Source organism: Drosophila montana, unplaced genomic scaffold, assembly GCF_035044405.1.
Source record: "Drosophila montana isolate Dmon_TW-CO22-7 unplaced genomic scaffold, ASM3504440v1 contig_2081_1, whole genome shotgun sequence".
Taxonomy (NCBI): domain Eukaryota; kingdom Metazoa; phylum Arthropoda; class Insecta; order Diptera; family Drosophilidae; genus Drosophila; species Drosophila montana.
Window position 1 is genome coordinate 1,865,599 of NW_026996991.1, and position 26,752 is coordinate 1,892,350.

The 26,752-nt window shown below is 43.7% G+C and overlaps 1 protein-coding gene across 16 annotated transcripts; it reads right to left on the bottom strand.

Moving 5' to 3' along the window:
* RyR (Ryanodine receptor) lies at nucleotides 1–25,673 on the bottom strand. 16 transcript variants are annotated; one of them, XM_064680155.1, is made up of 28 exons: nucleotides 25,566–25,673; nucleotides 24,146–24,305; nucleotides 21,593–21,796; nucleotides 20,287–20,364; nucleotides 19,830–20,218; nucleotides 19,237–19,761; nucleotides 19,033–19,157; nucleotides 17,539–18,961; nucleotides 16,872–17,475; nucleotides 16,219–16,318; nucleotides 15,024–15,228; nucleotides 14,205–14,964; nucleotides 12,987–14,146; nucleotides 12,485–12,679; nucleotides 12,298–12,413; nucleotides 9,928–12,200; nucleotides 9,361–9,840; nucleotides 9,087–9,224; nucleotides 8,629–8,915; nucleotides 6,444–8,541; nucleotides 6,051–6,163; nucleotides 4,753–5,101; nucleotides 4,644–4,664; nucleotides 4,159–4,459; nucleotides 3,736–3,846; nucleotides 3,258–3,677; nucleotides 2,993–3,194; nucleotides 1–2,930 (listed from the first exon to the last, which is right to left on the bottom strand). In XM_064680155.1, exons 2-28 carry the CDS (start codon nucleotides 24,197–24,199, stop codon nucleotides 242–244), a joined length of 15,420 nt encoding a protein of 5,139 aa, XP_064536225.1. In that variant the 5' UTR covers nucleotides 24,200–24,305; nucleotides 25,566–25,673; the 3' UTR covers nucleotides 1–241. The 16 variants fall into 16 exon arrangements, with proteins under 16 accessions (XP_064536225.1, XP_064536222.1, XP_064536233.1 ...); XM_064680152.1 differs by having other exon boundaries at nucleotides 3,736–3,870; XM_064680163.1 differs by lacking the exons at nucleotides 6,051–6,163; nucleotides 16,219–16,318 and adding exons at nucleotides 5,538–5,647; nucleotides 16,592–16,691 and having other exon boundaries at nucleotides 8,629–8,903; nucleotides 12,485–12,637.
* Nucleotides 25,674–26,752: the final 1,079 nt, after the last annotated feature.

The following is a 26,752-nucleotide window of genomic DNA, read 5'->3' on the forward strand; positions in this document are numbered from 1 at the left end:
CGGTATAAATGAATCGATTTATTTATTTGAGTTAGGAGCATTCTAACAGTACATGCTAGAATCATCAACATCCATCCGTCCATATATATATGCAAAATATTCATACATATCAAGTACTTAGATTATACTAAAATTATAGACCTAGCAAAAAGAATTCAAACAAGTATCATTATCATATCGATATCAACCATTATAAACTGTTTTTTTTTATGAAAAATGAGAGAATCTAGACTATGGGGAGCTAGCCTCCACCACCACCGCCGCCAGAGAGCTCATCCTCGTATTGCTTGCGGAAACAGTCGCCAACCGGGAAGAAGTCCCAGCTGCGTTGCTGGTACATATTCCAGACGTATGTCTCCTGGCCGGTATACTCCGTGTCCGGTTTATTAATCAAATGCATCAGGAAGAACATATAGTTGGCCAGATTGTGCTCTTTCTGAACATGGGTATCAAAGCCGTGCGGCACTATATCAAAGAAGTCCTTGCCCATGCCGCATATAAAGCAATTGGACTCCATATTATCTTTGACTGACTCCAATTGATCACGCAGCTCGCCAAATGCGTCGATAATCAAACCCTGGATGATGGCCAACAGGATAACAATAACGAAAAAGAAGAATGTGATGTCGAAGATAATGCGATAAACCTCATAATCATCCCCAACCGGATCACCAATCTCATCACCAATGCCACCGCCTGCACGCACGCCCTTGTACAAATGAAATACGAAGCAGGTCAACATGTCATGACACTTTTTGTCCACTTCATCGTCCTCCTCCTGTATGTAGAACTTGCGGAAGAAGTTGAACGCAATCACCGTATATATATACACTATAATCGTGAGGAGCATGACTGTCAGTACCAGCTGTTTGCCATTGTGGGTGACAGATTGTAGAATGGTACGCAGGGTCTTAAAGCCGACAGCCACATCCAACAAATGGGCCGCAAAAAAGAAGTTGTTAAAGTTGCCCATCACCGAGAAGCTAAAATACCACAAGGAGTAGAGGAAAGCGTTGTCGGTGAAGGTAACGCCGGCTTTCCACACCTGGTAGCGCCAGTCGATGTTCATGATGTACCTTAAGATGCCCGTCTCCTCGCTCTCCTGTGCGGTAAATGCGCTCTTTTCCATGCCCAGCAAGTTGGAAATTGAATCAAAATCATAGGTTTCACTGTACTTTTGGCGCACCTTCTTTTTCACAAACTTGTCCCAATAGTTGACCGGAAAGCTTTTGGCCGAGATGACCAGCTTGTCCCAATGCGACTTGAAGTCATCATCTTCCGGCTGTTCGGCAATGAATAGACCATCAAATTCCAAACGTCGTGCGATTTCCTTCTCCCTCTTGAATATGGCCAGCGGTACCTTCAAATGGTAATAGGCGATCAGCATGGCCAATGAGACAAGGGAGTGGAGACATGCGGCTATTCGTAAAACGTGCTCCATGTAGAAGAAGTCCTCATCCACATGCACAAGTTCCGGTATATCGTCCGCTTCAAAATCGCCATCGCCAGAGCCACCATCACCCGAACCACCTAGGCCAGAACCAGCTATGTCTGCTCCACCGCCCGAACCCGATCCTAGAATAAGTTCATCCTCACCAGATCCATCGGATTCCTCAGGGTACGAGGTAACCTTATAGAAGAGCAACATGAAATTGATGCTAAAGGCCAAAACCAGGGCAACATATTTCAAATTGTAAAAGTTCCGGGCCAAAAAGCTGACCGCGCGGTGCGTATACTGGGAGAAGTCGATCTGGTGCACAGCTGGTGTCTCCTGTGGTGCCGCCGAAGACTTCTTAGCCTCCGCCTCGATAGAGGCCATGGCTGCCTCTTGGGCCTTCTGTGCCTCCTGACGCTCCTGAGCCGCTTTCTTAGCGGCCTCGCCGCCCAGCAGATCAACTATCGAAATGGGCTCTTGATATGGTTCGCCCTCAATAAGTTCGGCAGTAACAACTGCGCCATCTTCTGGACTGGATTCGCCGCCCTCTTCAACAGAAGAGCCCGCTGGTGACTCGTGCACCACCACCTTATACATGCCGTTTTCCTCCTTGTTTATGTCCAGGCCAAAGGCCTGTACAGTGCCCGGCGGCTCTTCCAACGGCAACGGTGGCAGCGCACGTCCAAATGTTTCCTCTTCAACAATAGCTACTTCCTCCTCCTGCTCTGGCGCGGGACCGCGCATCAAATTCAATAGAATACCAAAGATGTAGCGGACTACACAGTAATGTGCATAGCCTGTGTAGTAGAACATATAGAATATGATCTTGAAGAATCCAACAATCAGCTCAGGTATAGATTTGGTTTGCATAACTCCGATTTGATGCTTGATATTCGACGGACTCAGCATGTGCACTCCGAACTTAAGACCCTCCTTTACTGCTGTAATTGTGCGTCTGATGGGATCGCGAGCGGCACGCTCCTCCTCCTCTTCACTCATATAGGAACTATAGGCGGTATCACGCTTCACATTGCTGCCACCATCGTCCGTAGCCATCAGTCCGGAGGCATGGGTCATTTCAAAGATCGCGTCCTCACAGAAGTTAACAAACGCTTCTAGTTTCTCCTTATCGCCTCCCTCTGTGACAATGGAATAGAAGAAGGCTCGTTTTGATTCGCGAATCTGCGGCTTCTCCCATTGCTCGATATTGGAGTCTTTGATCTCAAAGTAGACACGTTCAATACGTTTTGAGCTGCCCAATATCTCGATGCGGCCCAGGAACGGCTCAAAATAGTTCAGCACAGAACCGGCTGTCTCTAGGAATCGCGCCAGACGCGGCTCATTGGGCATGTGTTCGCTTAGGTTGGTCAGCAGCACAGCCAGGTTGAAACCAATCTCCTTTGATGGCTCGTGGAAACGTTCGACAAAGGCTCTATAATCGATTTTACCTTCGTGATTGCGTTCACAGCAGGCCAAAAGGAAATCCATTTCTTCCCTAAATGCGGTTAAATAAAACACCGTAAGAAACTGGCTGTAAACAATCTGTCTTTCACTTACGGTGTGTAGTTCTTGGATTGCTCCATTTTTTCTCTGAAATCTTTGGGTATAACCCAGCCTTCGTTCTTTATATCTATCTCATGGAAACTAGGCGACTCAATCAAGTCGGCCAATTTCAGGAACATGTCGAAATACTTAAGAATCAGTTCAACATTGCCCGCAGACTCAACAAGGGTATCCACCATCTGCTTGCCAATAGTGCCTGAAAAAAAGAAGTAACTAAAGATTATTTATTATATTGGGTAAAGGAAATTGAAAGACATACCATTTACTACATTGCCTTCCAGCATGGACAACATCATGGTGATCATATCCTTTTGTAGATTAAGCAGCTCCTTCAACAAGTCCACCTGACTCGAATGCTTTGAGAGTTTGTCCTGCATGTGAGAAAACAGAAATAGGAATCCACCAACAGCATCCCATAATCTTGAATGGGCCAAGGCTTGCTGATTCAAAGTACATGGACCCTGTATGACTTCAGTGAGGGTGTTAAACACTTGACTGGCCACTCCGATGGCCTTGAAAAAGTTCGCTTTGCCAGCAGGATCAATGATTTCCTTACTGGAATAGTGCCAGTAGAAGTCCATGATCGATTCCTGTAGACGCAGCAAATAATCCACAGTACAAATAACCACATTGACCGTGGTGGTGTTTCCCGCTTGTGTGCGCAAATAGTTCTGCCATTCTATGAGAAAATAATAAGTAGATGTATATGTCAACTTGCTTGATTTATTGCCACCTACCCAAATTGTGACCTTCACAGGTGAGTTGGATGAACCGGAAGAGAGCACACGTGAACTCGGCATCGTGCATATTCTTCTCACCCGCAGCGCCCTCCGAGCCGACACCAAGACCTGCACCCGCACTTGGAATATACTCTTTGTTGTGTTGCAAAAATGTTGCATTGGGATTTACAACGATAGCGGGGATCAAGTTCATATATACGGGATTGGTGGTGGTGATGGCATGCGAGTATGTTGGGTGATTGGGACAGTAGTCGGAAGGAGAGACCAAATTAATAATTGAACTCAGAATAAATGCAGGAGACGGTGGTGCACGATGATGCCATAATAACAATAATAATAAGTTAAGAGGGCAGCAAATTAAAAGCAGGATATTCACGTTTCAGGTTGTCCCTTCCAAAATTGGGAGGCAAAATAACTTACCCTCGGCCTTCGTGTTGCGCTCAAACGCGTCCAAGTCCAGCACGCTGCACGAGTTCATCAGTCCGGCGATGGATGTGAAGAAGCCCACATCCTTCTTCTCCTTCAAATGATTCAGCATGCCCATCTGTATGTCAATGTTTCCACCACGCAATATGGCGATGCCCAAATTGAGTGTCGTCATGACCATCTCCGAAGGTATACCTTTGGAGGCGGATATGTGCAACAGCACCATTTCGGCAACGCCACGATTCGAAAGACGCGCTTGATGGAAGAGCAACTTCTGTTTCTCCATTTCTTGTTCCTACCGATAGTTTAGAGTATTTGTTGGTTAGAATATAGGTTCATATATAGCAAAGTGCAACGTTAGTGGGCTCAGTTATTAAAGTTAGCAATCATCTTTTAATGCACTATGCATGTAGTTATGTTGGCAGCCAACAAGGCCATGATGTTATATTGCTTACTTTGATTTTTGCTGAAATAGTTACCATTAAATGGGACATGCGACACTTGCAATCAAATTTGATTGTTTTGAAAGCATAATTGGGTTAGGATTGATTAGTTCTGCATTTGATACTTAATTAACTCTTAGCTTACATGAATACTTGTGCCTTCGCCCTCCTCGCCGCCTTCGCCGGCTTCGCCATCCTCGCCGCCCTCCTCTTCTTCTTCGCCACAGGATTTTGCCGCTATTTGCGCATACGACATATACAGCAAGTCCTCTTGAAGTGCACCACTGCGCTCCGTCATGGCACCGCGGCAGAAGGTGGTCACCAGCTGGGTCAACGGATCCGGCTTACCGTCAGCTTCTTCTTCATCTTTTTTGGACTTTTCAGACTCCTCGAATGTCTGAGTCAGATCCTCAATCATCACCTCCTGGCCGACGTTCTCCTCCTGCAGCCATTGCTCGTAGTAGGTGCGTGCAAAGATATTGCAGGCACGATGTCTGTAGGCAATAATAAGTAGATCACGATTAGAAATATTTAAGTTTATCAACCGTCAATGTTAATGGGCATGCGTTTAGTATTTAAATTTAAAAGCTAAACATACTACGAAAAGAAAGCTAATCGGTTCGCCGAACGTTAAATATTACCCTTGCAGAGTTTTCTTATTATTGTCATAGATAACATAAAATATGGAAAAAAACGGAATAATTTCGATAATATCGATAAGTTCTTCACAATAAGTAATAAGAGAGACCATACATATAAAACATGATAAATACACGATTCTGCAAGGAGTTAAATACTAAAAAAGAACTGAAATCAGTTAAGCGATCATTTGCATATACTTATATACATGTGTATAAGAGTGTTTTTTTTTTATACATTTGAATACTACTTGTGTGTGTATAAGATATTAGTATTTTATGTGGCTACCACCTGCTGAAACGATATAGATGCTTGGCGCGTAAGCTTGAAATAACTGCCTGGCGTCGAGCGACCGAAATTTTTGAAGTCCAATGTTTTGTTTTGTTCTTGGCGCCGGTTGCCTATATGGAGCGTACAATAGCAAGAGCAAGAGCATAAAAATATACATATAATAATACAACAAATGGGTTTAGAGCACTACGGTCACACTAAGTGGTATTGCGTTTTAGTACAATTTTGTTAGTTGAAATAAGTGGAAAATGAAAACAAAAAAAAATCAAAGTGCGGAACGTGATAGAAATTATAAATAATATCAGATCAAATAGGTATAAAGGCTTATCGCTTGGTCCCAAGTATTAGCTGAGTGTAAGTTAAATGTCTTGTTCTAATAACTAAAGATCTTATTTGTTATCATCGTTTTTGGAGAGTACCGTTACATTGCATACATACATATTACTCTCATCACAGACCTAGCGAATCTATGTATGTATGTTTGCTTGTAGTAGTTAATAAGTTGGTAATAACCTGGGTAGAGAATGTAGCGATGTCTGACGGAAACATGCAATGACGGCACGCTTCCTTTGGATCGATACAACGCTCCTGTAGACATTTTTGCTCTGCTGTTGTGGATGGTCGATCTGTAATTGTTTGGTTCACGATTTGGTCAGCATATTAAACCGTTGAAAATTATTTGTTGTTTAGCGGTACGTTATATAGTTGTTTGTTTGGGTATCGTATCGAAAAGAAAATTAGAAATGTGCAAAGTTCAAAAAGTATAAGTAAGTAATATCAATTGGCATTGAAAAATCATATAAGTGAAAAAAGAGAGATACTTGTATACGAGTACATGTACATGTATTTGCAATACCATATGTAGGTTTGTATTACAAACTTTGTAATAACTCCGTCTGTACTTACCATATGCAGGCCAAATAACACCTTTGCCATGGCCACAATGCGATCGACGGTCTCTGTTGTCTTGTCTTTACCCTTCTCATTTGAATTGGTGTTAACCTTCTCCAGTGCCTGCTCATCGACGGTCTCTTCGGATTTGCCCAGTTTCGAGTATAGGTAGTGCTGCCAGGACATCTCATCCGAGGGATCCAGTTTGTCGGGTAGTGTTAGTTGATTGCGAGCAAATTCTATAACATCATATTCGGTCATCTTTTTCAAATATCTGTCCTTGCAGTGCTGGACCAGCTCTTGCTCTCGACCCGCGAATAGATTAAGTCCAACGGGCAGTAATCGCTTCAGACAGGCGACCATAAGACTTGCCTGCACCTCCTTGTCCTTGTCACGTTTCTTATCCCTGTTCTTTTTCTTCTTTTTCACCTTGCCGCCCACTGCCGGCACGCCCTCCGATATGGCCGAACGTCGTGTGGCCGTGGGCATTATTAAGGCCATGTTGTCAATTTCATTGGCTGATATAAAGTTCTGTTCCTCCTTCAAAAAGTATTGACTTTTCGACCAGATATTGAATATTTCTGCAACGTGATTGTAAAGCTCTTCGGCTTCTGGAATGTTATCCTTTAGCCAATGATTGCGCTGCAAGTCCACGTACTTGATGAGTAGCGGATAGAACGAGTATATATCGCGGACCAGCAGATTCCAATCCTCTTGAAGCTGTGTCTCAACTTGCGAAGTATCATCGGTAGCTGACTTGATAAAGCCCCGCATGCTTTCTTCCTTGTGAAGCATATTTTCGGTACGCTTCTTGACGCGCTCGGCCAGCGGCAGGAATGGATCCTTCAGTAGTTCCTCAGATGTATTGATGATTATCTGCTGCGTGTAGGCCGCAATGCGCGTCATCCAGGGTGCATTATCGTTGCCAATATTTTTCTTGATCATTTTGAGCACATTGCGCAACAGCGAATTCATGTGATCCGCTGTGACCATGGTCACATGGTTGCCACTAGTTGGACTCACATTGTCGGGGCCCTGGGACCACCAGAAGGGCAGATAGGCGCATAACAGCGGAAGTATGACATCAATGATATGCGGCGCATCAATGTAAGTCTTATCCGACTCGACGAACTGATCCACTTCACTCAGTATTGCCTCTAAGTTGGGCATACAGCTTTCCATTTTAACCATAATGTCCTGTGCCTCCAGCGAATGATCAGCAATGCGATTTAGCAAGGAGTACTGATTGTGCTTATTGAGATGCGGCTCCAGATAGGCAACCGGAAAGCACGAGCTGTACGCGCCCAGACACGAGCCCAAAGCAGGTCGATGTCGCTCGATTTCGGTTTTTAGATACTTTCGATCATGCGTTAAGGTGCCATCGGTGCCCAAATGGTATAGAGCAGCCAAGATCTTGTAAGAGGCCACCTGAATTTCATCCAGCAGCAGATCACTGCCATAATCACAGGCGGCCAAGTGGTCAAACATGGCTGTAAGCACTGGCAGCACTACCTGGTTGACGTAGCCCAACGATGTGGAGGTCTTCAGGTGTGTGCCACGCAAGTGGCTATACTTTCCGTCCTGTAGATTCATAATGGTGTTGCCCAGATCATCGGACGTTTGATTGAAAAATGTTAGCATAGATGTGCGAATAAATTCGGGACAATTTTTGGTCAATGTCTTGGCGTCAATGCCCTTGACAAGCACCTGCAGGCAGCGCACAGTGATGCGTACATCCGGTCCAAAAGCACTCAAACGATTGCGCAGCAATGCGGCTAGCTTACAGAAAATGGATGCAACCATTTCCTTCTCCTTGAGCGAAGCGGCGCCTATATTATTTGTGGCCGTGGCAATGGCAATAAAGTAATTGCGATGGGTTGAGAAGTACTTTTCCATCAGAGGCAGCACCACCTTTGAGAAAAACTTAATGTCTCGCGATGCCGTTTTAAATGAGGTTCGTCGACTAAACGTGGTCGATGGCTTCAGCAGCTTCATGTTGATGGTCGCACGGTCCAGATATTGGATAAGTTTCTCCAGCAGCGAGTAGGAGAAGCGTAGTTCAACGGCAGCCTGGGTGGCACCTCCTTCCTCAACAGCGCCACCCTTTGAGGGCCTACAAGTATTAAGAAGATAGGGTTTTAGTAAGGATGCTTAACTTACGGCCACCTTCGGATAACCGGTCTTTCTCGTTACTATTTACTTGTGCAATTTGTATCCCTGATACTGCATATATTTGAGGAACTCTTGCGAGCGCTCGCGATCCTTCTTCTTTTCCTTGTCAGTGAGCAAATCATAGGGAACCAACTGTGGATGTATGACACCGCCGCAACCGTTCAACTCTTCGTTCTTCTTCTTCGCCCATATATCATGTGAGTTCTCCGCCAGACGTTCGGCCATGTTTTGCATTTCTCTGCTTAGAGTCAAGTTGCTCATGTCCACAGGATGTGGATTATAGTTGAAGGGGCTGCCCTCATTCTGAAAATCATGCTATTTGTTTAAGCGCCAGCAGTGTGAAAGCAAGCAAGGATCAGGTTTTCAATTACAAGTTGTTTGGCCAATTGTGTTAGGGGTATTCCATTGCAGGCGGAAGAAATTTTTCAAGAGGCGTTAAAGAAATATTGGGAAATAAATATAAGTCAATAGTGTGGGGATACATACAATTGTAGGCTTCGATTGACGACGCGTAGAGCCACGATGATTGAGTGGTAAATCCATTTCAGAATGCTCAACAGTCCAGCCAATGGCCAAGAGACCCTTAAGGCATTCACGCACTGGATCACGGTAGCGCTCACGTTCCTGAAAAGATGTGTTAAAAATATTAGATAAGTGGTTCTCAATTATCTCAGAAACACATGTAAAATATGCATATGATTGCAATTAACGATGAGTATGGCCATTAGAACGAGATTCTCAATGTATAGATACTACGTACATATTCGCTAAGCATATTGTAGGGCTTTAGCCGTGGATGCTTGCGATCGTTATCGGACCGAACTTCGCCATATGTCCAGCCACCTTCCAATCGGCGACTGGCCCAAGCATCGTGATAATGTTCGCTGAACTTTTGAACCAACGAATTCAAGTCATTGTCCAAATGTACATTGTTGGTATCAATTGGATTTGGAACATATTGCGGTTGATCGGGTGCGCCCATTTGTCTGCCATAGTAATCCTCGTCGGTATTTTTCGATAGACTGTAATCTGGTGGCAGGGCACAGCCGATGGCTATTAGACAGGGCAGGGCTTTACCGAACAGTTCCGGGTCATAGTCCATGTTGCTCAGCGAGTCAAAAATGTTCGAGAACAGAAGCATTGTTAAACGCTTCTCCTCATCTGACGATGCCCCATATGAGCCCTGGCCTTGAGTCGAGCCATAGTACTTAGCGCAGCGATCGAAGTGCATTGTGAGCAGCTGTGGAAGTGGAATAGTTTATTAGTCGACTAGTGAGTAGGTATTCCTCGGGAGAAGTATTGTTTGTATAATACAATACCAACTTACCCTGAGTGCGACCGTCGTGTATTCCGATAGCTTGGACACATCAACAGTCAACTTGCGCAATAGCTTTAGAAGCATGGCAGGTTGCATTTGCGATGTCAACGCCACTAGGAAATCGGATACTGCCTCACGCTGCCCCTTGGTTAGCATACGGTTCTTGGATAACCTATAGACCGTGTGCAGTGTGGCATCCAAGAGGCTGGCATAGTTTTCAGCCTCGTTATAGAACTTTGAGTGCTTAATAAGCAATGGCAAAATGGAGTTGCCGATGTAGCGATTCATGGCCAAAGCCATGTCGCTTTCGGAACCATCACTCTTATCCAAGATAGTGGCAGTACGCAGATCTGGCAAAAATGCATCTTCCAGCAGCCGATAAAAAAGATCTTGCGTTTCGATGCCGTATACACGTTCCAAAAATAACACTATGCTCTGCTTGTTATTGGGTAAGAGGCCTGAGGGCATATCCGATTTCGGACGCTCCTCCCCGGGAGCAGTTTGTGTGAGCGTAAACTTTAAGCTGAGCACACCCTGAAGGTCTTCCAGTGGCACAAGAGATCTCAAAATAGCTCTAGCTCTCAGTGATTCGTTCTTGCCTTGCTCGATGACAGACACGTCTGGAGCGCATCTTCCCAGCAGGTCAACAAGCGTACAATAGAAGTTCAATATGGCGGCACCGGTGTCAATGTAGTCATCGTCTCCATCGCCTTCCGGCAACGGATGTGTAAAATTAAGTCCGGCTATGGTGCCTTCGGCTTCGTCTTGCATTTTACAACGATCTGATATGCGCTCCGACATACGATTGGCCTCGACGATTGCCCGGAAGAGACCTTCTCCTTCTCCTCTTAGAGCCGGTCCTAAACATTCTGGACGACGGATAAGAAGACGAATGACAAGGTTAGCATTCTCCTCGACACTCTCGCCGTTGACCCAAACGCAATAACGCAAAAAGTCCAGATATCGTTCACCCTCGACTGGATCCCAGCCCAAATCGGGGTAGCCCTTTTCAACAAGCTCCGAATTGCTTTGCAGGCCACATCTGGACAGATAAACGGCAATTTTCTCCAAATAGTGCTCCCTAAGTGCCAGAGCTAATTCTGTGTTCTCCATCAAACTCGAATATGCCACATCCAATGGTGTGGAACCACGCAGACTGGGTCTGGCTAACAATATATTCGCATTGTCCAGCAGAAAATCAAAATGATCGAACATGGCCTTTTGGTTTTGACGGCCGGTACGGCAAAAGTAACATAGGAAGCGGCAGCAGGCCACGACCATTTCGTGTGATGTGTCTTTCTCCTTGGAAGGTACGCCCTCGGCCCCCTCGGTCTGGGTGGGGGCATCACTTTGTGCTTGAGCACGGCGGCCTAGAGTATTCATCATGACGGCCATTACGTTTTCATGAACGCGCAGAATGCGTATCAAATCTGGATGCTGGAAGAATGTGGCATTGTTGACTAGTTTCCAGAGACGCTTACGCATAAGCTCCTCCTCTTCCTGGCTCATTTGGACGGGGAGCAATGCACGAATCTGGCTCAAGCCAACCCACATCTCAGCGACATCATCTCGTGCTCGGTTGTTGATCACATAGGTCTTCTCCAGAGCTCTTACTAGCTCACCGACCGTATCGTATTGCCGTACTAGTAAACTGAACATCTCGCGCACTAATTTTGGATTCTCTATTTGCGATTCTTCAGCCCAGCTGACAATGGTTTTGATTAGGACTTTGCGGAAAATCTCTTCAGGTGTCTTTTTCTCAGGCTCCTCCACTTCTTTGGGTCCCTCTTCTAATTCCTTGACGGTATTGATAAAATTATAGATTTTGGTTATGGGGCCAGTTTTGATTTCTTCGATTGCATTGCTCTCGGTACCATCAGGCTCCTGCAGCGCATTCAGCGACACCTTTTGCATTAGTAAGTCGTGGAATTCGCTTAGGCGACTGCGCAACTCAAGACCACAGGTGCAGTTGTCCTGATCGTCAACCTCAAGATTCTTAAAGCATAGAATCTGGTTCATTTGTTCTCTGGGTGGACAACGGAATTCCTTAGTCTTTTTGGCCGCAACAGCACTTGGCAAATCGGATTGTTTAATCTCGATATAACGGCGCAACTGATCGGTTTGTAGATCGCCCACAAAATCATGGGAGAACGCAATTATGCTCTCCACCCGATGCCGAAGTTGAGTATCATAAAGATGGTGCAACAGGTAGCACATTTGTAGTTTGGCTCCCTCAGCCATTTTCATGGTAAGCAGGCCTTTGCGGTGCTCGTCTTTCCCCTCTGTAAAAATGTAATTTAACGGATTAGATACGACTTTCAAAAATTATCTGGATTTTTTTAATGCTTCTTGTATAAATCTCCTTTAGTCATTTCCCACCTTTCTCGAAAGTGGCATCCCAAGTCTCTGGGTCCACCATTACCAATAGTTTCTGAACGTCCTCATCAGTAAGGACGCCCACTAAAAGTAGGCGATCCGTGAGCTTAATAAGTGGTCTATAATTAAATTAGTAAATCGTTTATGAATTATAAGTACACGATTATGTATTTATATTGCGCATACTTACAAAAATAGGTTCTCATTGGTCCAACCGATGGGATCACGGTTGTGCACTTGATTTATCTCCACAGCATCCTTTAAAGCTTCCATTACAAATTCTCTGACTACTTCTAACGGGAACTTCGGGGAGTACAACTGATCGATGTTGGGTATCGGTTCGCTAGAAACACTTGGCATACTAGATGTTGCAATCACAGGGGGTCTGAACGGGTGGAGTTGTTGTTGTTGTTGTTGTTGTGATCGGTATCGGTATCGGTATCGGTTTCGATTGGTGGTGCATAGAGTGTTGGATCAGTGCAGGTGTTTTGATTGAAAGTATTGGAAATAAAATGGGTTATGAGCAAACCACAGATGCAATATGGATAATGGACCATTACAGAAAAGAGAACCTTTCATACTTATGCTTGTCGTTAAAATGTACAAGTATGTAAATGTGGTCTACTACTGTTTGATTATATGCAAGGAAATAATCTTAGGAGCCGTAGCTAAACTAACACGACTGCACTTACGTGATTTCCGTCATGCGCAACTGTGGGCGCACAGACTCCGTGACAAGCGAACGGAGCGAGTGACGCATTTCATCTTCAGCGTACAGTTCCTTCAGTTCAACACCCAAGGGTGTAATATATTCATTTTTGCATACCTCCATTGTGGTGGCATGGGACTCCAGATGCAGGGCTATGAGTAGATCATAGAAACCTTGACGCAGTGGCCCACTCATATACTCCGAGCGTATGGCATAAAGCAGCTGCTTCTGATCGACATGCTGGCAAAGTGCATGTGCCGCCCGATAGTTTGACTGATAGCAGAGCGCGGCATAGAGCGTGAGCGTGTGAGCATGAAACGAGAGTAGCTTATCCATTTCGATGAGCTCCAATATGTCAATGCAACGATCCTCCTCGGGTATGTGTAGCGCCAGCATTGAGATTGGATCTTCGCAGAGCATCGACCAGCCACGTATGTCCGAGAGCTTGAGCGCATGCACCTGTAGCGATGTGTTGGGAACACGTGCCCACTGATGTGGCCGCAGGCACTGCACCTTCAATCGAGGTGGTGATTGTGGATTAATGTGCTTGTCGCTGGTGGGCAACACGGCTGCCGACAGGGGTAGTGTGGTTGGTGTTCGACCGAGCTCAATTTGGAGGATCTCCTTGCTGGTGGCTTCAACAAAAATAGCTGGAAATAGTTTCGTATCCGGTTCCATCATCCAGCGATGAGAGGTATCCTTGCCCTCGCAAGTGAAACGTATAATGCCTGTTGCTGTGTCCACAAAACAGCCCACAAACATGCCCTGCGATGCACCTTTGCCCGAAGCATCTTGCGTCACCTCATTGAAGAGCTCATCCGCGCGTACTACGTAACAGCTCTGACGATCTATGCGCTCGATGGGCACTTCATAGTAATCTTCAATATATACCGAGCCCCGTCGCACCTTGCTCTTGTTGAACTCGCGACTGTGCAGATGATACTGGGTGGTCACCCAGCCCACATACACATGTGTGGGATCCTGACCAGGGAAAATGCGCACACCATAAAAGTATTCGTTGATCAGCTTAAGGCACTCGGCATCGAACATTTCATTTCCAGATGATTCGACGGGGGGCTGGCCCAGGTTCGTTGAGCTCAACTGCTTTGGACCCTGAGGCACTGGGCTGGGTGGTATTTCGGCCTGAAATAGGGCTGTATACATTAACGGTTTTTATGGAAGGGAAGTCTTTTCTACTCACATTATTTATACGTAGTGTTGGTGTTCGTGTTGTCATCTGCTGGTTAACCACGTTCCTGCCATGGGCCACTGTATTTCTGCGTTCTAGTGACGCATCTGCAGTTCTTGCTCCATTTTTCTCGCGGCTCTGATCGCGGGATTTCTTCGAAAAGAACTTGAATGGACTTCGACCACGTTTCTTTTTGTCATCTAAATCGTCACCCAAGCCATTTATATCCAACACCGAAGACGAGCGCTGCATCTCATCTAATGCAGCCGTCATATCGGACTCAAAGGTTATATTACGCGTCAAGGAGCCTTTGCGAGATGGTCGCGAGGGCACACGCATCATATGCTCAGCTTCTGCCTCGGTGTGGTCATCGAAATTGCGTGTCAAACCCTTAATGTCGTTCATGTTGAAGCCGCCCTTTAGCATGTGATCCATATGTGCCACGGTTTGTTGGGTTTGCATTTGTGCCGCCGCCTCTTGTGCTTCTCGCATTAAGCGGTATTGGCGAATTTTGATTTCCTCCCAGCGTCTCGCCTTCTCCTGTTCGCTGATGAAGTCACTCATGCAGGTAACAGGCAGGGAGAGACGCAGGAATTCCCAGTTCGCCTTTTCCATTGTCTCAAATGTATTATGCGAGATTTTCAAATGAGGCGGAGTATCGGCACCACCAGGAATACGCGTCACATCGATGCGGCAATCGGGCATTTCCTCGGTGTTCTCAAATATAGGCTGATCTTTGGTGTACCAATGCGTAACCGGGCGTTGCATATTCCTGCAAATTAAACGGATCATATTTCAAGTTCGATCATGTTTCTCATTTCAAATACTTACACACAGAATGGCTCGTAACCTTCTTGTAGACCACACGTGGTAAAGAACTTTAGGGAGTCCACATCTTGACCATAAATTAAACGCGCCTTCTGACCCACGCCCAAGGTGCAGGCGGGCACAAAGCCCACGCCCTCTGCAGTCACATCGGCAAATGTTGTCTCGCCACCCAAGGCATCCATGAGCAGTTCTCCGTTCAGTGAGAAGCCTGTATAAGGTTTAGAATTTTATTTAATTCTTGATCACCAGAATTTGAACATATGTTATGCATAAACGTATCTAAGCGAAGCCGCTTTGAAATAAATTAAGAATTCTAATCAGGCCGTAATCTGCACAGGATCACAAAATGTGCGTACTAATCGATCCGTAATGCCTTGACTTTCTAAATAGAAATCAAAATTCACCAAAAAGTCACATCGCACTAGAAAAACAATAAATTCCTATACAAAATGCGTGCGATTAGATTGCTTGCAGTTCACTTTGCAGTTCTTGGTTTAGTTGCCACAAAAGAAAAGCGGATTAAACAGTTTCAACTGTTAGCTATCATGCCAAATTGTTGTATAATATGTTGGTGGGCTGATTGAAATCGTAACCGAATTTGGACTTAGCCATTAGGAATCTTCAGTTTCGATTTCATTCTTTAATTAGTCAATATTGAAACTTAATAATATGGATGTAGTTACAGGCAATAATTAGGTAATAAGCATTTTAGATGAGCTGATGTGTCACCTTTTGCTCAGGTAGTCCTTCGATATTATGCAATAGTTAGGCTTTGTGTTCAAAGTAACAAAAATCAGGTGTTAGGGCATGGGACATTTGTTGGACTTATTAAAAAAAAAAAAAGTAGGCAATACTTATAATGGACTACAAAATGTTTCTATAAATGCATTTTTTTTGTATAATTAACATTATCAGATTTGTATGTGGTATGTCGAAATATGATGCCCTGCTTCAAATGTCGACTATATGTATATTTATTTTGTCCATTTCACAGTACATAGTTGATCTGTCGGTCGTTGGTTCTTTGTTGACACTGTTTATGTGATTCATTGAATATGCATATGTATTGTACTTAGCTTTTGTATAGCAGGGACCTTGACATTTAGTAGATATCAAAAGCACGGATGTACATATCTTGTTTGGGGGGTATTTTTTTTTTTTACATTACAACAAACGAGCATGTAGAAGAAATTCTTACTAATTGTATGATCGGCTAGATCTAAAAAGACTCCAACTATATCCCCGGGTCCACACTGTTTACCAAAGGATTCACTGTTGCCACCGTAGACTTTCTCTTCCTAAAAAGTTGTAATAGTATGTTTAATGTACAGATTGATCTTGTGATCTTTCAAAGCCCCAAATTATACACATGTAACATATCTATGTTGGTTTTGGTTAATGATCAGATGTGAAAGAGTATCGCTAAATTAACAAAAAAGTATTGATTAGAAAACAAATTATTGAATGATAAAAAGTAGAGAGAGTTAAACAAAATGCGTTCGATCATAACGAAATTTCAGTAATTAAGTAAAACAACGTTGCAACGTTGCCAGTGCAGCTAGAATCCTTACTGATGGTTTGCTCCTTAACATCGATGAAACAACCAATGACGTCACCAGCCTCGTAGCGAACACCAAAGTGCTCAATCGTTCCGGCATGCATTTTTGTCACCTATAATCATGTTTGGGTTTTGAGTTGATCTTGATCATTAAAGTCTAACCTATCGATGTGAACTAGACATCACGTTACCCCCCGGAGGGCAGGCACAATGGAACCTTCATTCAGATTATTAATCGGTGGGTATAACGTAGACAGATCCTACAGAACAAACCTAGAACCTTGCATACTCACATTGTGACCATCAAACGCCCAGCTGGTGTCCTCACTGCCCAGCATCGCTCCCGGATAGCAATCGGCGCGAGCCCAGCCAACGCGCATTGGACCCGCCGTCAGGACCTCAAATTCAAAATACCATTTTCCAGAGGTAACAGCATAATTGCGCTCCACTCGATACGTCCGGAATGCGGCGAATTTCAGGCGTTGTGCCTCGGCCAGCAGCGCTTCAGTGCCCTCGCCAGTGGGTGGATCCAGGACATAGCCATAGACCAACAGGGTACGAACCGTCTCGGAGGCAGTATCGCGATTCGCCTTCTTGATGGCCTCATCGACCTTGGCATAGGGCACCAGATGGGGACTGCGATGATTTTCGGAGTCTTCGTTCAGACCGTAGGTCCAACCCTGTTGGATGCGTTCTCGTGCCCACAAATTGTGCGTGTTCTCAGCTAACTGATCCACAAGCTCCTCCAGCTTTGGCGTCAGCGTGACAGCACTCAAGTCAAGCGGTGCCGGCTTGTAGCCATTGGCTTGCATGAATATCTCGTTGGGCAGGCGGACGGGTCGTATGCGTGCCGGCGGCTTATCCATGGTTATATAGTAACCCAACGAAATAATGGTTCTGTAGAGCGGGAGCAGAACTTTCAAATTTCAAGTGTTTTAGAGAGTATTTAATTGTGCTTACTTTAATGTTTGGACCGCTAGTTGATTGTCATAGCGCTTCTCAGCAGCTGGCAGTTTCTCGAACTGGGTGAGGCAGGGATGTATGCGATGATAGTCGTCTCGATGTTCGCCCCAGGTCCAGCCAGCATCGATTTTATTTAAGGCCCACATTTCGTGTATATTCTCTGCAAGCTTCTCCTTAATTTGGTCCACAGAGCTTGGCAGGGAAACGCCTGTCGTATCCACGGGCTTAGGCACAAAGGGTGTATCATCCTCGATCAGCCAGGGTCCGGCCAATACATTTTTGCTTAGATTGCCAAAGTAGAAGCAAGGATCCAGGCTTAAAATCTGATGCGGCATCAGGCACTGCACGAGCGCCGAAAAGCCCATAGGTGGTGCATACTTTAGGCGACCATGATCACCACCAAACAGAAAGCGGCAACTCAGTTTGGACGAGCAACTCATCACCGGGAAGAACATGCCATCCAGATTGAAATCCCTGAAGCAGCCGCGTACCTTCGCGCCATTAAAGGTGAACGTTATGACTGGCACTGACAGATCTATGGCCACGCCAATGACATCGCCCTTCCTGATGAACGGTTCTTCGGGCAGTGCATCCACGACAAGCGATTTGCGTCCGCCAGTCCACAGGTGGGCACCATCGAAGCCAAACGAGTAGAGGTCGTCGCCGACGCCATTGCCGCCCCATTTTTTACCGCCGCCGGGATAGGGCACATAGCCGGACGTATTGGCCCATCCGATGCGTAGATGGGGCATTATGTGCGTCGTTTGCTCAATGTGATCCATGGTCACCTCAAAGTACCACTTCTGGTACATGGACGAGCCATCGACGCGGCCAACAAAGATATTGGGCCGTATACTCGCAACATGATCTACCAGCAATGTTTGCAGCAGAAGATTCTTGCCGGGCAGCAGAAAATCGCATATATTATTTTGCGAAGAGCGCACTGCAACTCCATTACCCACACACAGAGAGCAGAGGACATCGAGAACTTTGGGGTCACGTCCGTGCTTTTCCAGCAGCGAAATAATCACTTTGATGTGCTCGTCGCGCATCATGTTCAGCGCCTCCGGAGAATCGATGAGCACACAGTGTAGCACATCTAACATGCCAGATCCTTCACTGGACGCCTGTGAGCCCAGGCGGGAGAAGAGCCAGTTTAGGCGATTGCTGTTTGCAAACTGGGCGCAGTTGGTGTGGTTACCCTTGATGATGGCGGCCAGCAGTTGGTACAGGTACGTGGAGATTAGATCCCAACTCTGGCCGGTCTCATCGCCGGCCAGAAAACTGGCTAAGAAGCCTTGCGAGGTAATAATGTTTATCTTGTCAATGGCCTCCAGTATGAGATTGAGCACGCCCTCTTCTTGGAACAGATCCTGGCGATTGCGCAAGGCACGAAAACGATTTTGTTTCTCCTCGTGTTCTATGTTTGTTTTACAAAAAAAGGACGACAGCTTTTAAATTATTTTTTTAAGCTTTATTTTTAAAGCATACCCATATCATCTTCTGGCTGCGAGAAGTAGTTGATTAAATCTTCCAGGCACATGACCATCTCATTCAGGTTAACTTTTTGGAAAAAAACTGAATGCCGGCGATTGGACTGCAAAGTTTCCAGAGCGCTGTAAGTCAGAAATTGCTCAAGTTATTAGCACGAAATTCTTTTCTCTCTACGAGAATTTGGGATAAGTTAGAGCTTACGTTATGAATTGAGTGAAGAGGCTGCTACATTTACGGATGACGCGTGCCGTCTTCGATTCCTCCTCCTGCGAGCGCGAAAAGTCCAGGCAATCGTCCATTTTTCCTTCCTCGTGTAAAATGGCCTGTTTCTCCTCCACCTTGCCGACACCCTTCTTTTTAGTCTCGTAACTCTTGTAACTGAGCCACAGGCTGGATTCACAATGCTGTACAATGACCGTGGTGTCACCATATTTGATGATCGGCGAGCCGATTATTTCTAAGTCTTTGTCCTCGAGTACTTTCTTTTCGTCGTCTTTTTCTTGCCTCAGGCAGAAAGTCGTCGTTGCAATCGATGCCTCCTCCTTTTTGACCAGGATAAGCTCGTTGCTCTCGTTGACGCCCAAATAGCGTCCCGTTGTTATATGACGTATACGCATGGGATGGTACCAGTTTATGAAGCCGCCCGTCCACTTGGTGCGCGCCAACTCCAGACGCCACAGAGAACGAGCTTGTGCCATGACCACGCCTCCTTCGTATATGACAATGCTGGTAGTTAATGATTCATGTTAGTTTTAGCTCAACTTAGATTTAGATTGGATTAAGATGGGACTTACTTTTGACCTGCTTCACGGCCCCATGTGCTGGGTATGGTCAGGCACTCGTCGCCGCCGTGGAAGAAACGCAAGACATCTCCACCAAACACATAGCCGACATATTTCATGCGTGATATGCCAGTGCCGTAGGGCTGCACGGACCAGTGGGTCACATGGAAGCTGGCATTCACAATGGACTGCTCGTTCTCCTTCGTTGTGTGCAGATACCGTTCGGTGGCAACAGACACCAGAATTAAATCATCGCCGACACGAACCTTTTCACCTTCTGAACGCTGTTTGCTGGCCGGATGGACGGTCCACCAACAGGCCTCACCCTGGCTATGCTCCTGCAGACCCACATCGAAGGAGAGCTTATCATTCGACGATGAGGTTGACAAGCAGGCGAGGTACTATAAGCATATAAACATAAACAATTGCAAATATTATTATTATCAAAGCTCTCGAAAGTCCAGCTCACCATATCGCTGTTGTGATGCCTGAGAAGTATGGCATTGCCATAGAGTAATGTTCTATGGCCTGATCCAGTGCCTTTACCCTGAAGATTTAAAAATTAATTAGTAAGCAGCCATAAAATGATGTTTAGAGAGTTTAAGGAGATTTGCTTGGGTTTCTAGAACTACTACAATCAGTGTAAGGAAAAAAAAAATAGAATGAACCACTTGTGTATGTAAATGCGCACTCAGAGAAATATGACGTTTTTTATTCTAGTAAAATTTATAGTAGAAAAGGAATGAAATAAGTGTTAAAGAGGGTACAAAATTTCCTAGATTGAAAACATTATTTATGTCTTGTATTGAGAAATTTCGGTACGAAAACTTTCTCTTAACTAACATACTCTATATTCGAATATTGAAAATTAAACAACATTCTTGAGTTTTTCTCTGAGTGTGTCATCCCAAAGTGTAGATAATTAGCATTGTGTAGTTGAGAGTTTTGCACTTGAAGTTAATTGAGAATGCCAGGTTAAGTTGAATGATGCTTTTGTGGGTAGAACCGAGGCACAATTCATTCTTGATGAGTATGTCAATGAGGTTGTTAAATGCAATTGAAAGAGCAGTCGATTTGTGCTTGATAACTGAATCCTCGGTCTGGTTTTTCACAAATCGTAGGAAAACATATACAGAAAGAGACAGAGAGAGACAGAGAGAGAGAGAGAGAGAGAGAGAGAGAGAGAGAGTTACACATATTAAAATGCTAGCTGAAGCCCGCTGGACGAGACAGAGAAGCACATGTAGTGGCAATAGCAATATAATAATTATAACAATAATAGTAATAATAATAATAAGAACAACGACTACATTAGACTGGCAGAGTGAAATAGAGAAAGAATAGATACAGTAATAGTTATAGATTAAGAAAAAAAAGAGAAAGAAGCGCGATTTGAAAGTCAAAATACGAGTAAAAAACGTTCTGTATACTTACAACTTGACTATCCTGTTGTGTATATAGAAAAATTTTGAAAAATAACGAGAAATTTATAGGTTACAATTTGTGTAAAAACAGAAATGGAAATTATAGTGAGGTCATGCAGAAGGAGAGAATTTGTAGATACATTTTATTTTATAGATGAATGTATGTAAGTTTTTATTTTAGAAGGAATTTAATACATGGACAACATGTTCGTAGGAAGTGGAAAGAGGAAACAACGGAAGTAGCGTACGACATAATTAGGGAGAAGGTAGAAGTGGTCACACTAATCTCATGCTGATAAATAACGGTCTTATAATCAATATAATAAGATAATCAATTGGTTAAGGACTTACGGTCTCTGATCCAGCTGCTGTCACCAGTTCTTGAAGCGCACGCACGGATAGGGCTTGCTCAATGACAAAAACGCATTGGGACAAGTCGGGCGGTACATTTTTATCGGCAATATTTTCGAGAAAACAATGCCGGTTACCGAATCCCTCAGCGGCCAAGCAGACACGTTCTCCAGTTGCTGTGCAGGAAAGCGTGACCATATCTTCCTGTAAATTGAGAGATCATAATATTAATCACAGTGTTTATGGTAACTCACAGGCGACACTTTATTTCAATTGCACCGAAAGTGCGTTATATTTGCCCCTCTTTTGGGCAACGACACAGCATGCATGTCATCCAAATACCAATTGCCAATTGGTTTACCCAAGCGCCCTGAATGACCAGTCAACCAAATGCTATGCACCCGCAAAATGAGGCCGACTGAGGACATGAATCGATGCAAGGGCTATGCTTGCGAGCGTGTTACCGAAGTTGAGGCATCATCATCTACGACCACAGCCCCAACCCTAGCACTTGGCCAAGTCAGATGGGTGTGTGGCCAGAATTATTGTGTGTAGTCGAAGTTAAATGAACGGTAATGGATTTCGAATCGAGCAATTTACATATTTTAAATGGGAATGAATTGCCAAACGCAACAGCCTAGTCATTTGAGCTTACAACTACAATCTAGGTGCAAACATTTGGAAGGAGGATTTCGATTCTGATCGCTTTGGCGTTGTTCGTTATAATTCACAACGAGTTTAAGCTATTGTCATTTGGTTGGGATAGTGAGCCTTCAACTAAAATCTAGGTGCAAGCATTTAGAAGGAGCATTTCGGTTCTGCTCGCTTTGGCGTTGTTCGTTATAATTCACAACGAGTTAAAGCTATATTCAATGCCAGAATCTAAGGATGGTATAGGCGGAAGATTCTTAAAAGTGTAAATAGTTTAAATTGTATAAATTCAGATCCTTTCAGAATTAGAGCAACTAGAGTGGTGCGTTCTATTCCATTCTAACGCATACATTAGCGTTCCATTCTACCTGGTCAGACATCCTTTGAGCAGCTATTGCTATAAATTTGAAAGAATTATCGTTAAGTCTAATTTGACGGCAAACAACTAAAAAGAAAAACCAAGAAAATTTCTCCCCTGGCGTAGTTGTCTTGGGAAAACAACAACGCCCCCCAGCATTTCCTGGCCACAGGACACAGAATATAAAAAATGGTCAACGTAGAAAAACACTTACTGTGTTTTCAGCCTATATTTGGAGCATATTTATTGAATTTGAGCATCGGGGAAGCCGGCGGGCAGCAAAGTAATAGATACGCTTACAAAACATAGGAGAATGTTTATTTATTGCAGGCAGGTGCCCAGGCTGACCTCCTTGGCCCCAGGGGGAACCGCCAAGGATTACGGGCAACACACTGGCCAAGGGCTATTTATTTACAGACAGATTTAACTATACATATTTACACATAATGACTGCCATTTTCGGCGCCAGGTGTAGGCAATATACGTATACATATACAACTTTATATATAAAAAACTATTTGTCCTGATTTACTGACTGACTGATTGGTGATCAACGCACAGCCCGAACCGTAAGAGGTAGGAAGCTGGATTTTTTTTTTACTGTAGTTACTTTAATTTTATTTTGAATTAAATAATATATATTTTGTAATATCTTTGTTGAAATTGTTTTGAGGGGTGTTTCACACTTTCATTGGTGGGAATGGGGTCAAAGATTTGGTGGTGATAAGGTTTTGGTTCAAAAACAGTTCCAAAGATTTTATGAATATTCATTTAGGACTTGTTTCACATTTTTCACAGCAAGCCTGAATACATTTATTTAAATATGTGTGTATATAAAGCTGAGCTAAAGATGAACCAAAAACGAATTTATAAATATTGCTCTATTACGCGATTTTTATTATACTATAGTAAACAATATCTTTACTCTTTCTGTTCTTTCAGTGGTTTGTTTGTACAAGTTTGACGATAAAATAATCGGGCCTGTGAATGTACAGGTGAGTAAGAAATTTCAAATATATATTTAAATATTTATACAGATACGGCCAATAAAGTTGTAATTATCATTTATAGATGTGCAAAGCCTAAGAAAGGGGTATAAATTCTAAATGAAATGTAACTAGAAAGGCGCACCCTTAAAGTTTGCACTATATATATATATATATATATATATATATATACAGGTGCATTTGTCAGCTGACCCCACCTCGCTGCTGTTTATGTAAATTGAGCCAACAAATCTGGCGAAAGCTTTAAACTGCTGTGATTGAAAGTGTGGACCTGACTTTTGTATTTATTGACAGCCATAAAGAAAGTTGGGGCTGTGTGTCTGAAGCCATAAATAAATAGAATTCGTATATCCTTTATGGACTCCCATCAGCGCCCCTGTCTAGCACGTGTGTGTGTGTGTGTTTTCTTTATGACATCAATTGTGTGAAATCCTCCTGATGTTTTATTGACTGAACGTAATTGATTTTAGATGTGCTTTCAATGTGTTTTCTTGTGTTTTATTTATTTATTTATTTATTTTTTTTTTTGCTACTCACCGTTCTCAGGAATGAGACATCATCCTGCTCGGAGCCACCTTCCGCTTCAGCCATTTTGCCGGTTTACGCAACGACTGCAGCGTCCAAACCAAGTTTTATGCAATTGTGTGTAGTATTTCGTTTATTTGTCTATTTGCCCAGGTAACTCTCAAACAGGTCTCTAGGAGCAATAAATGGTTCGAACTAATTTTAATTACAAATATAATTACAAACATATTCTTTGGTCATGCCAAAACAACCATTTTCTATTACACTATTTAGTCATGTTTGACCTTGTATAAAGAGATTTACTCTCGCGAGAGAGAACTTTCTATCTCTCTCGCTGTCCCCCTCTCTCTCTCGCTATCCCCCTCTCGCTCTCTGCCACAAGTTAGCGTGGTGGGCTCGTCGGCTTTTACAAGTTTGTCATATGGTTTTGCTTGCCAAGTTCGCACAGCTGTTCTGCCGGTTTTTCCAATTTGTTTTCCCCAGTTTTCCTTGTCGCATTTCTGTGTCATTTGTCATTTTGTTTTGCGGCGCCTTCGCGTGCTTTTCAGCATGTTATGTTATGTGCGCCTCATTCAGATGTTGTGTATATAATATGGTTAATTGTATTAATAGGTGGATTCTATTTAATATATTATTTTTTGGGGCAATGCCAAATTTACTGTGGACTTTTAGCCGCAAATATTTTAATGTTACATAGACGAGCATATGCATCTGAGCATGCCCAATATAAATAAATTAGGGATTCGCAAGGGGTCGCTAGCATGACAATAAGAATATTTATGTATGCAAGTAATTATATTCATGTTATTTTCCACTCATATCTGTGCAAAGTATCTGTTAGAGACATTTAACTTGGCATCAGGATTTCACTAGGACGCTTCCACTGCGGCCATCAGTAATCCAGGGTCCGATGGCACGCAATGAACGCAGCGTCTAATATAATATATTCGATTATATCCGGCACTAGCACCCACATTCAGATTTCAATATATCTTTTATATATATGTATATATATTTCTTCTTTTAATCTAGCCAGAAGACAATTTGGCAGTTTGCAGCACTGTCGTGTGTTTATTTTTGGGTTTTTCGCCGCACGAACGCGCCCGAAGAGTAGACGAGCGCTTCACAACTGTCCAACTAGTCCAAAAATATCACACGCAAAGCCCTGGGCAGCACAAAAAACTAGCACAGAAATTGAAAATTTCTTTCAAAATTGTTCATATTTTGAACTTTTAATTGCATTTCTTATGCAATTGCTTATTGGAAAAGCACACGCGCGGCAACTGATTCATACGCATGGATTTTCCACGTTTTCCACGCAGTTCCATCACATGTAGAACTATGTATATGGTTATATGCGCACACACTTATAAATTCTATACTCGATTTAGCTGCTGTGGGCCAACGGACAGGGACCCACAGGCCAACTTACTTTTCGTGTCGATATTACTCTCTAGACTGACGAGCACGGTCGAACGGCGACTGGGAAAATGCCGATTGCCGAATGCCGAGCTGCGAGCGCCGAGCGCCAAATACTGCGGCACGCAGCATGCGGCAGCAGCGGCGACCAAAAAGTATCTCAATGCACAGTGGTTCAAGTATACGCAATGTGTAGCGCACGACAACTTTTAAAAGCATATGCATACATCAAGTCTTGCAAACCGAATCGTTGTGAATTCGCAATTCCAAGTTGTTTTTTTACCCTGAACCCATTGAAAAAATGTATGTAACATGCAGAAGGAAGCATCTCCGAATCCGTAAAGTATATATATTCTTGGTCAATAACCGAGTTGATCTAGCCATGCCGCCTGGCTGTCCGTCCGTCTGTCTCTATGTATGAACACGTGGATCTCAGAACCAATAATCGATAACTTGTCCCGTTTCCAAGCAATCGATATAAATCGAATTTGGGTATTCTTTTTTTTTCGGGTAAAACCAAAATTTTCTGTCCTTAATATTTTGAGAAATGATTGAATCCAAATCCGGCAACATTGCAGTGGCAACGGTTCAGCACACTGTTGCACGAAGGCAATAAGGTCTGCGCTCTGACTAAGGAAAGTGGGCGTGGCGCGACAATGGGCGGCTGGCAGCTTGTTGCTTGTTAGTTTCGCGCTCTCTCTCTCTCTGTGTGTCTCTTTATCTCAGCGTGTAGGTTCTAGGCGCGCAGAGGCCTCTGCTTGACCAAGTATTTGGAACAGCTGTTCGAGCTGACTTCGTCTAGATTAAACAAAAATAAAATAAACATTGCGTTAATTTGTTTTCTTGCATAAACTTATTTATAAGTAGTCTCTCGCTGCCAAGACTGAGTACCCAAAATACATATATGTACGCATATATTATACGAATTTGTAATAGATTTGGTAAAAATAACATATATATATGTATATACATATACCCAGGTATTTCATTCAACTTGAACTTGCCAAAAATCATCTTTTAATGAATGAAATCACAAATCCTAGGGTCGTCCCATAAGTAAATGACTTAGTCAGCAACCGACTTGGGATATAATTTTTTAAAGAACTATTCAGTTGGAACAGCTTGATATAAGTTTCTTTCAACTTGTAAGTTTCATTCTGATGCGCAGGATGCGTAATGTGAATCATTGTGCATTTCATT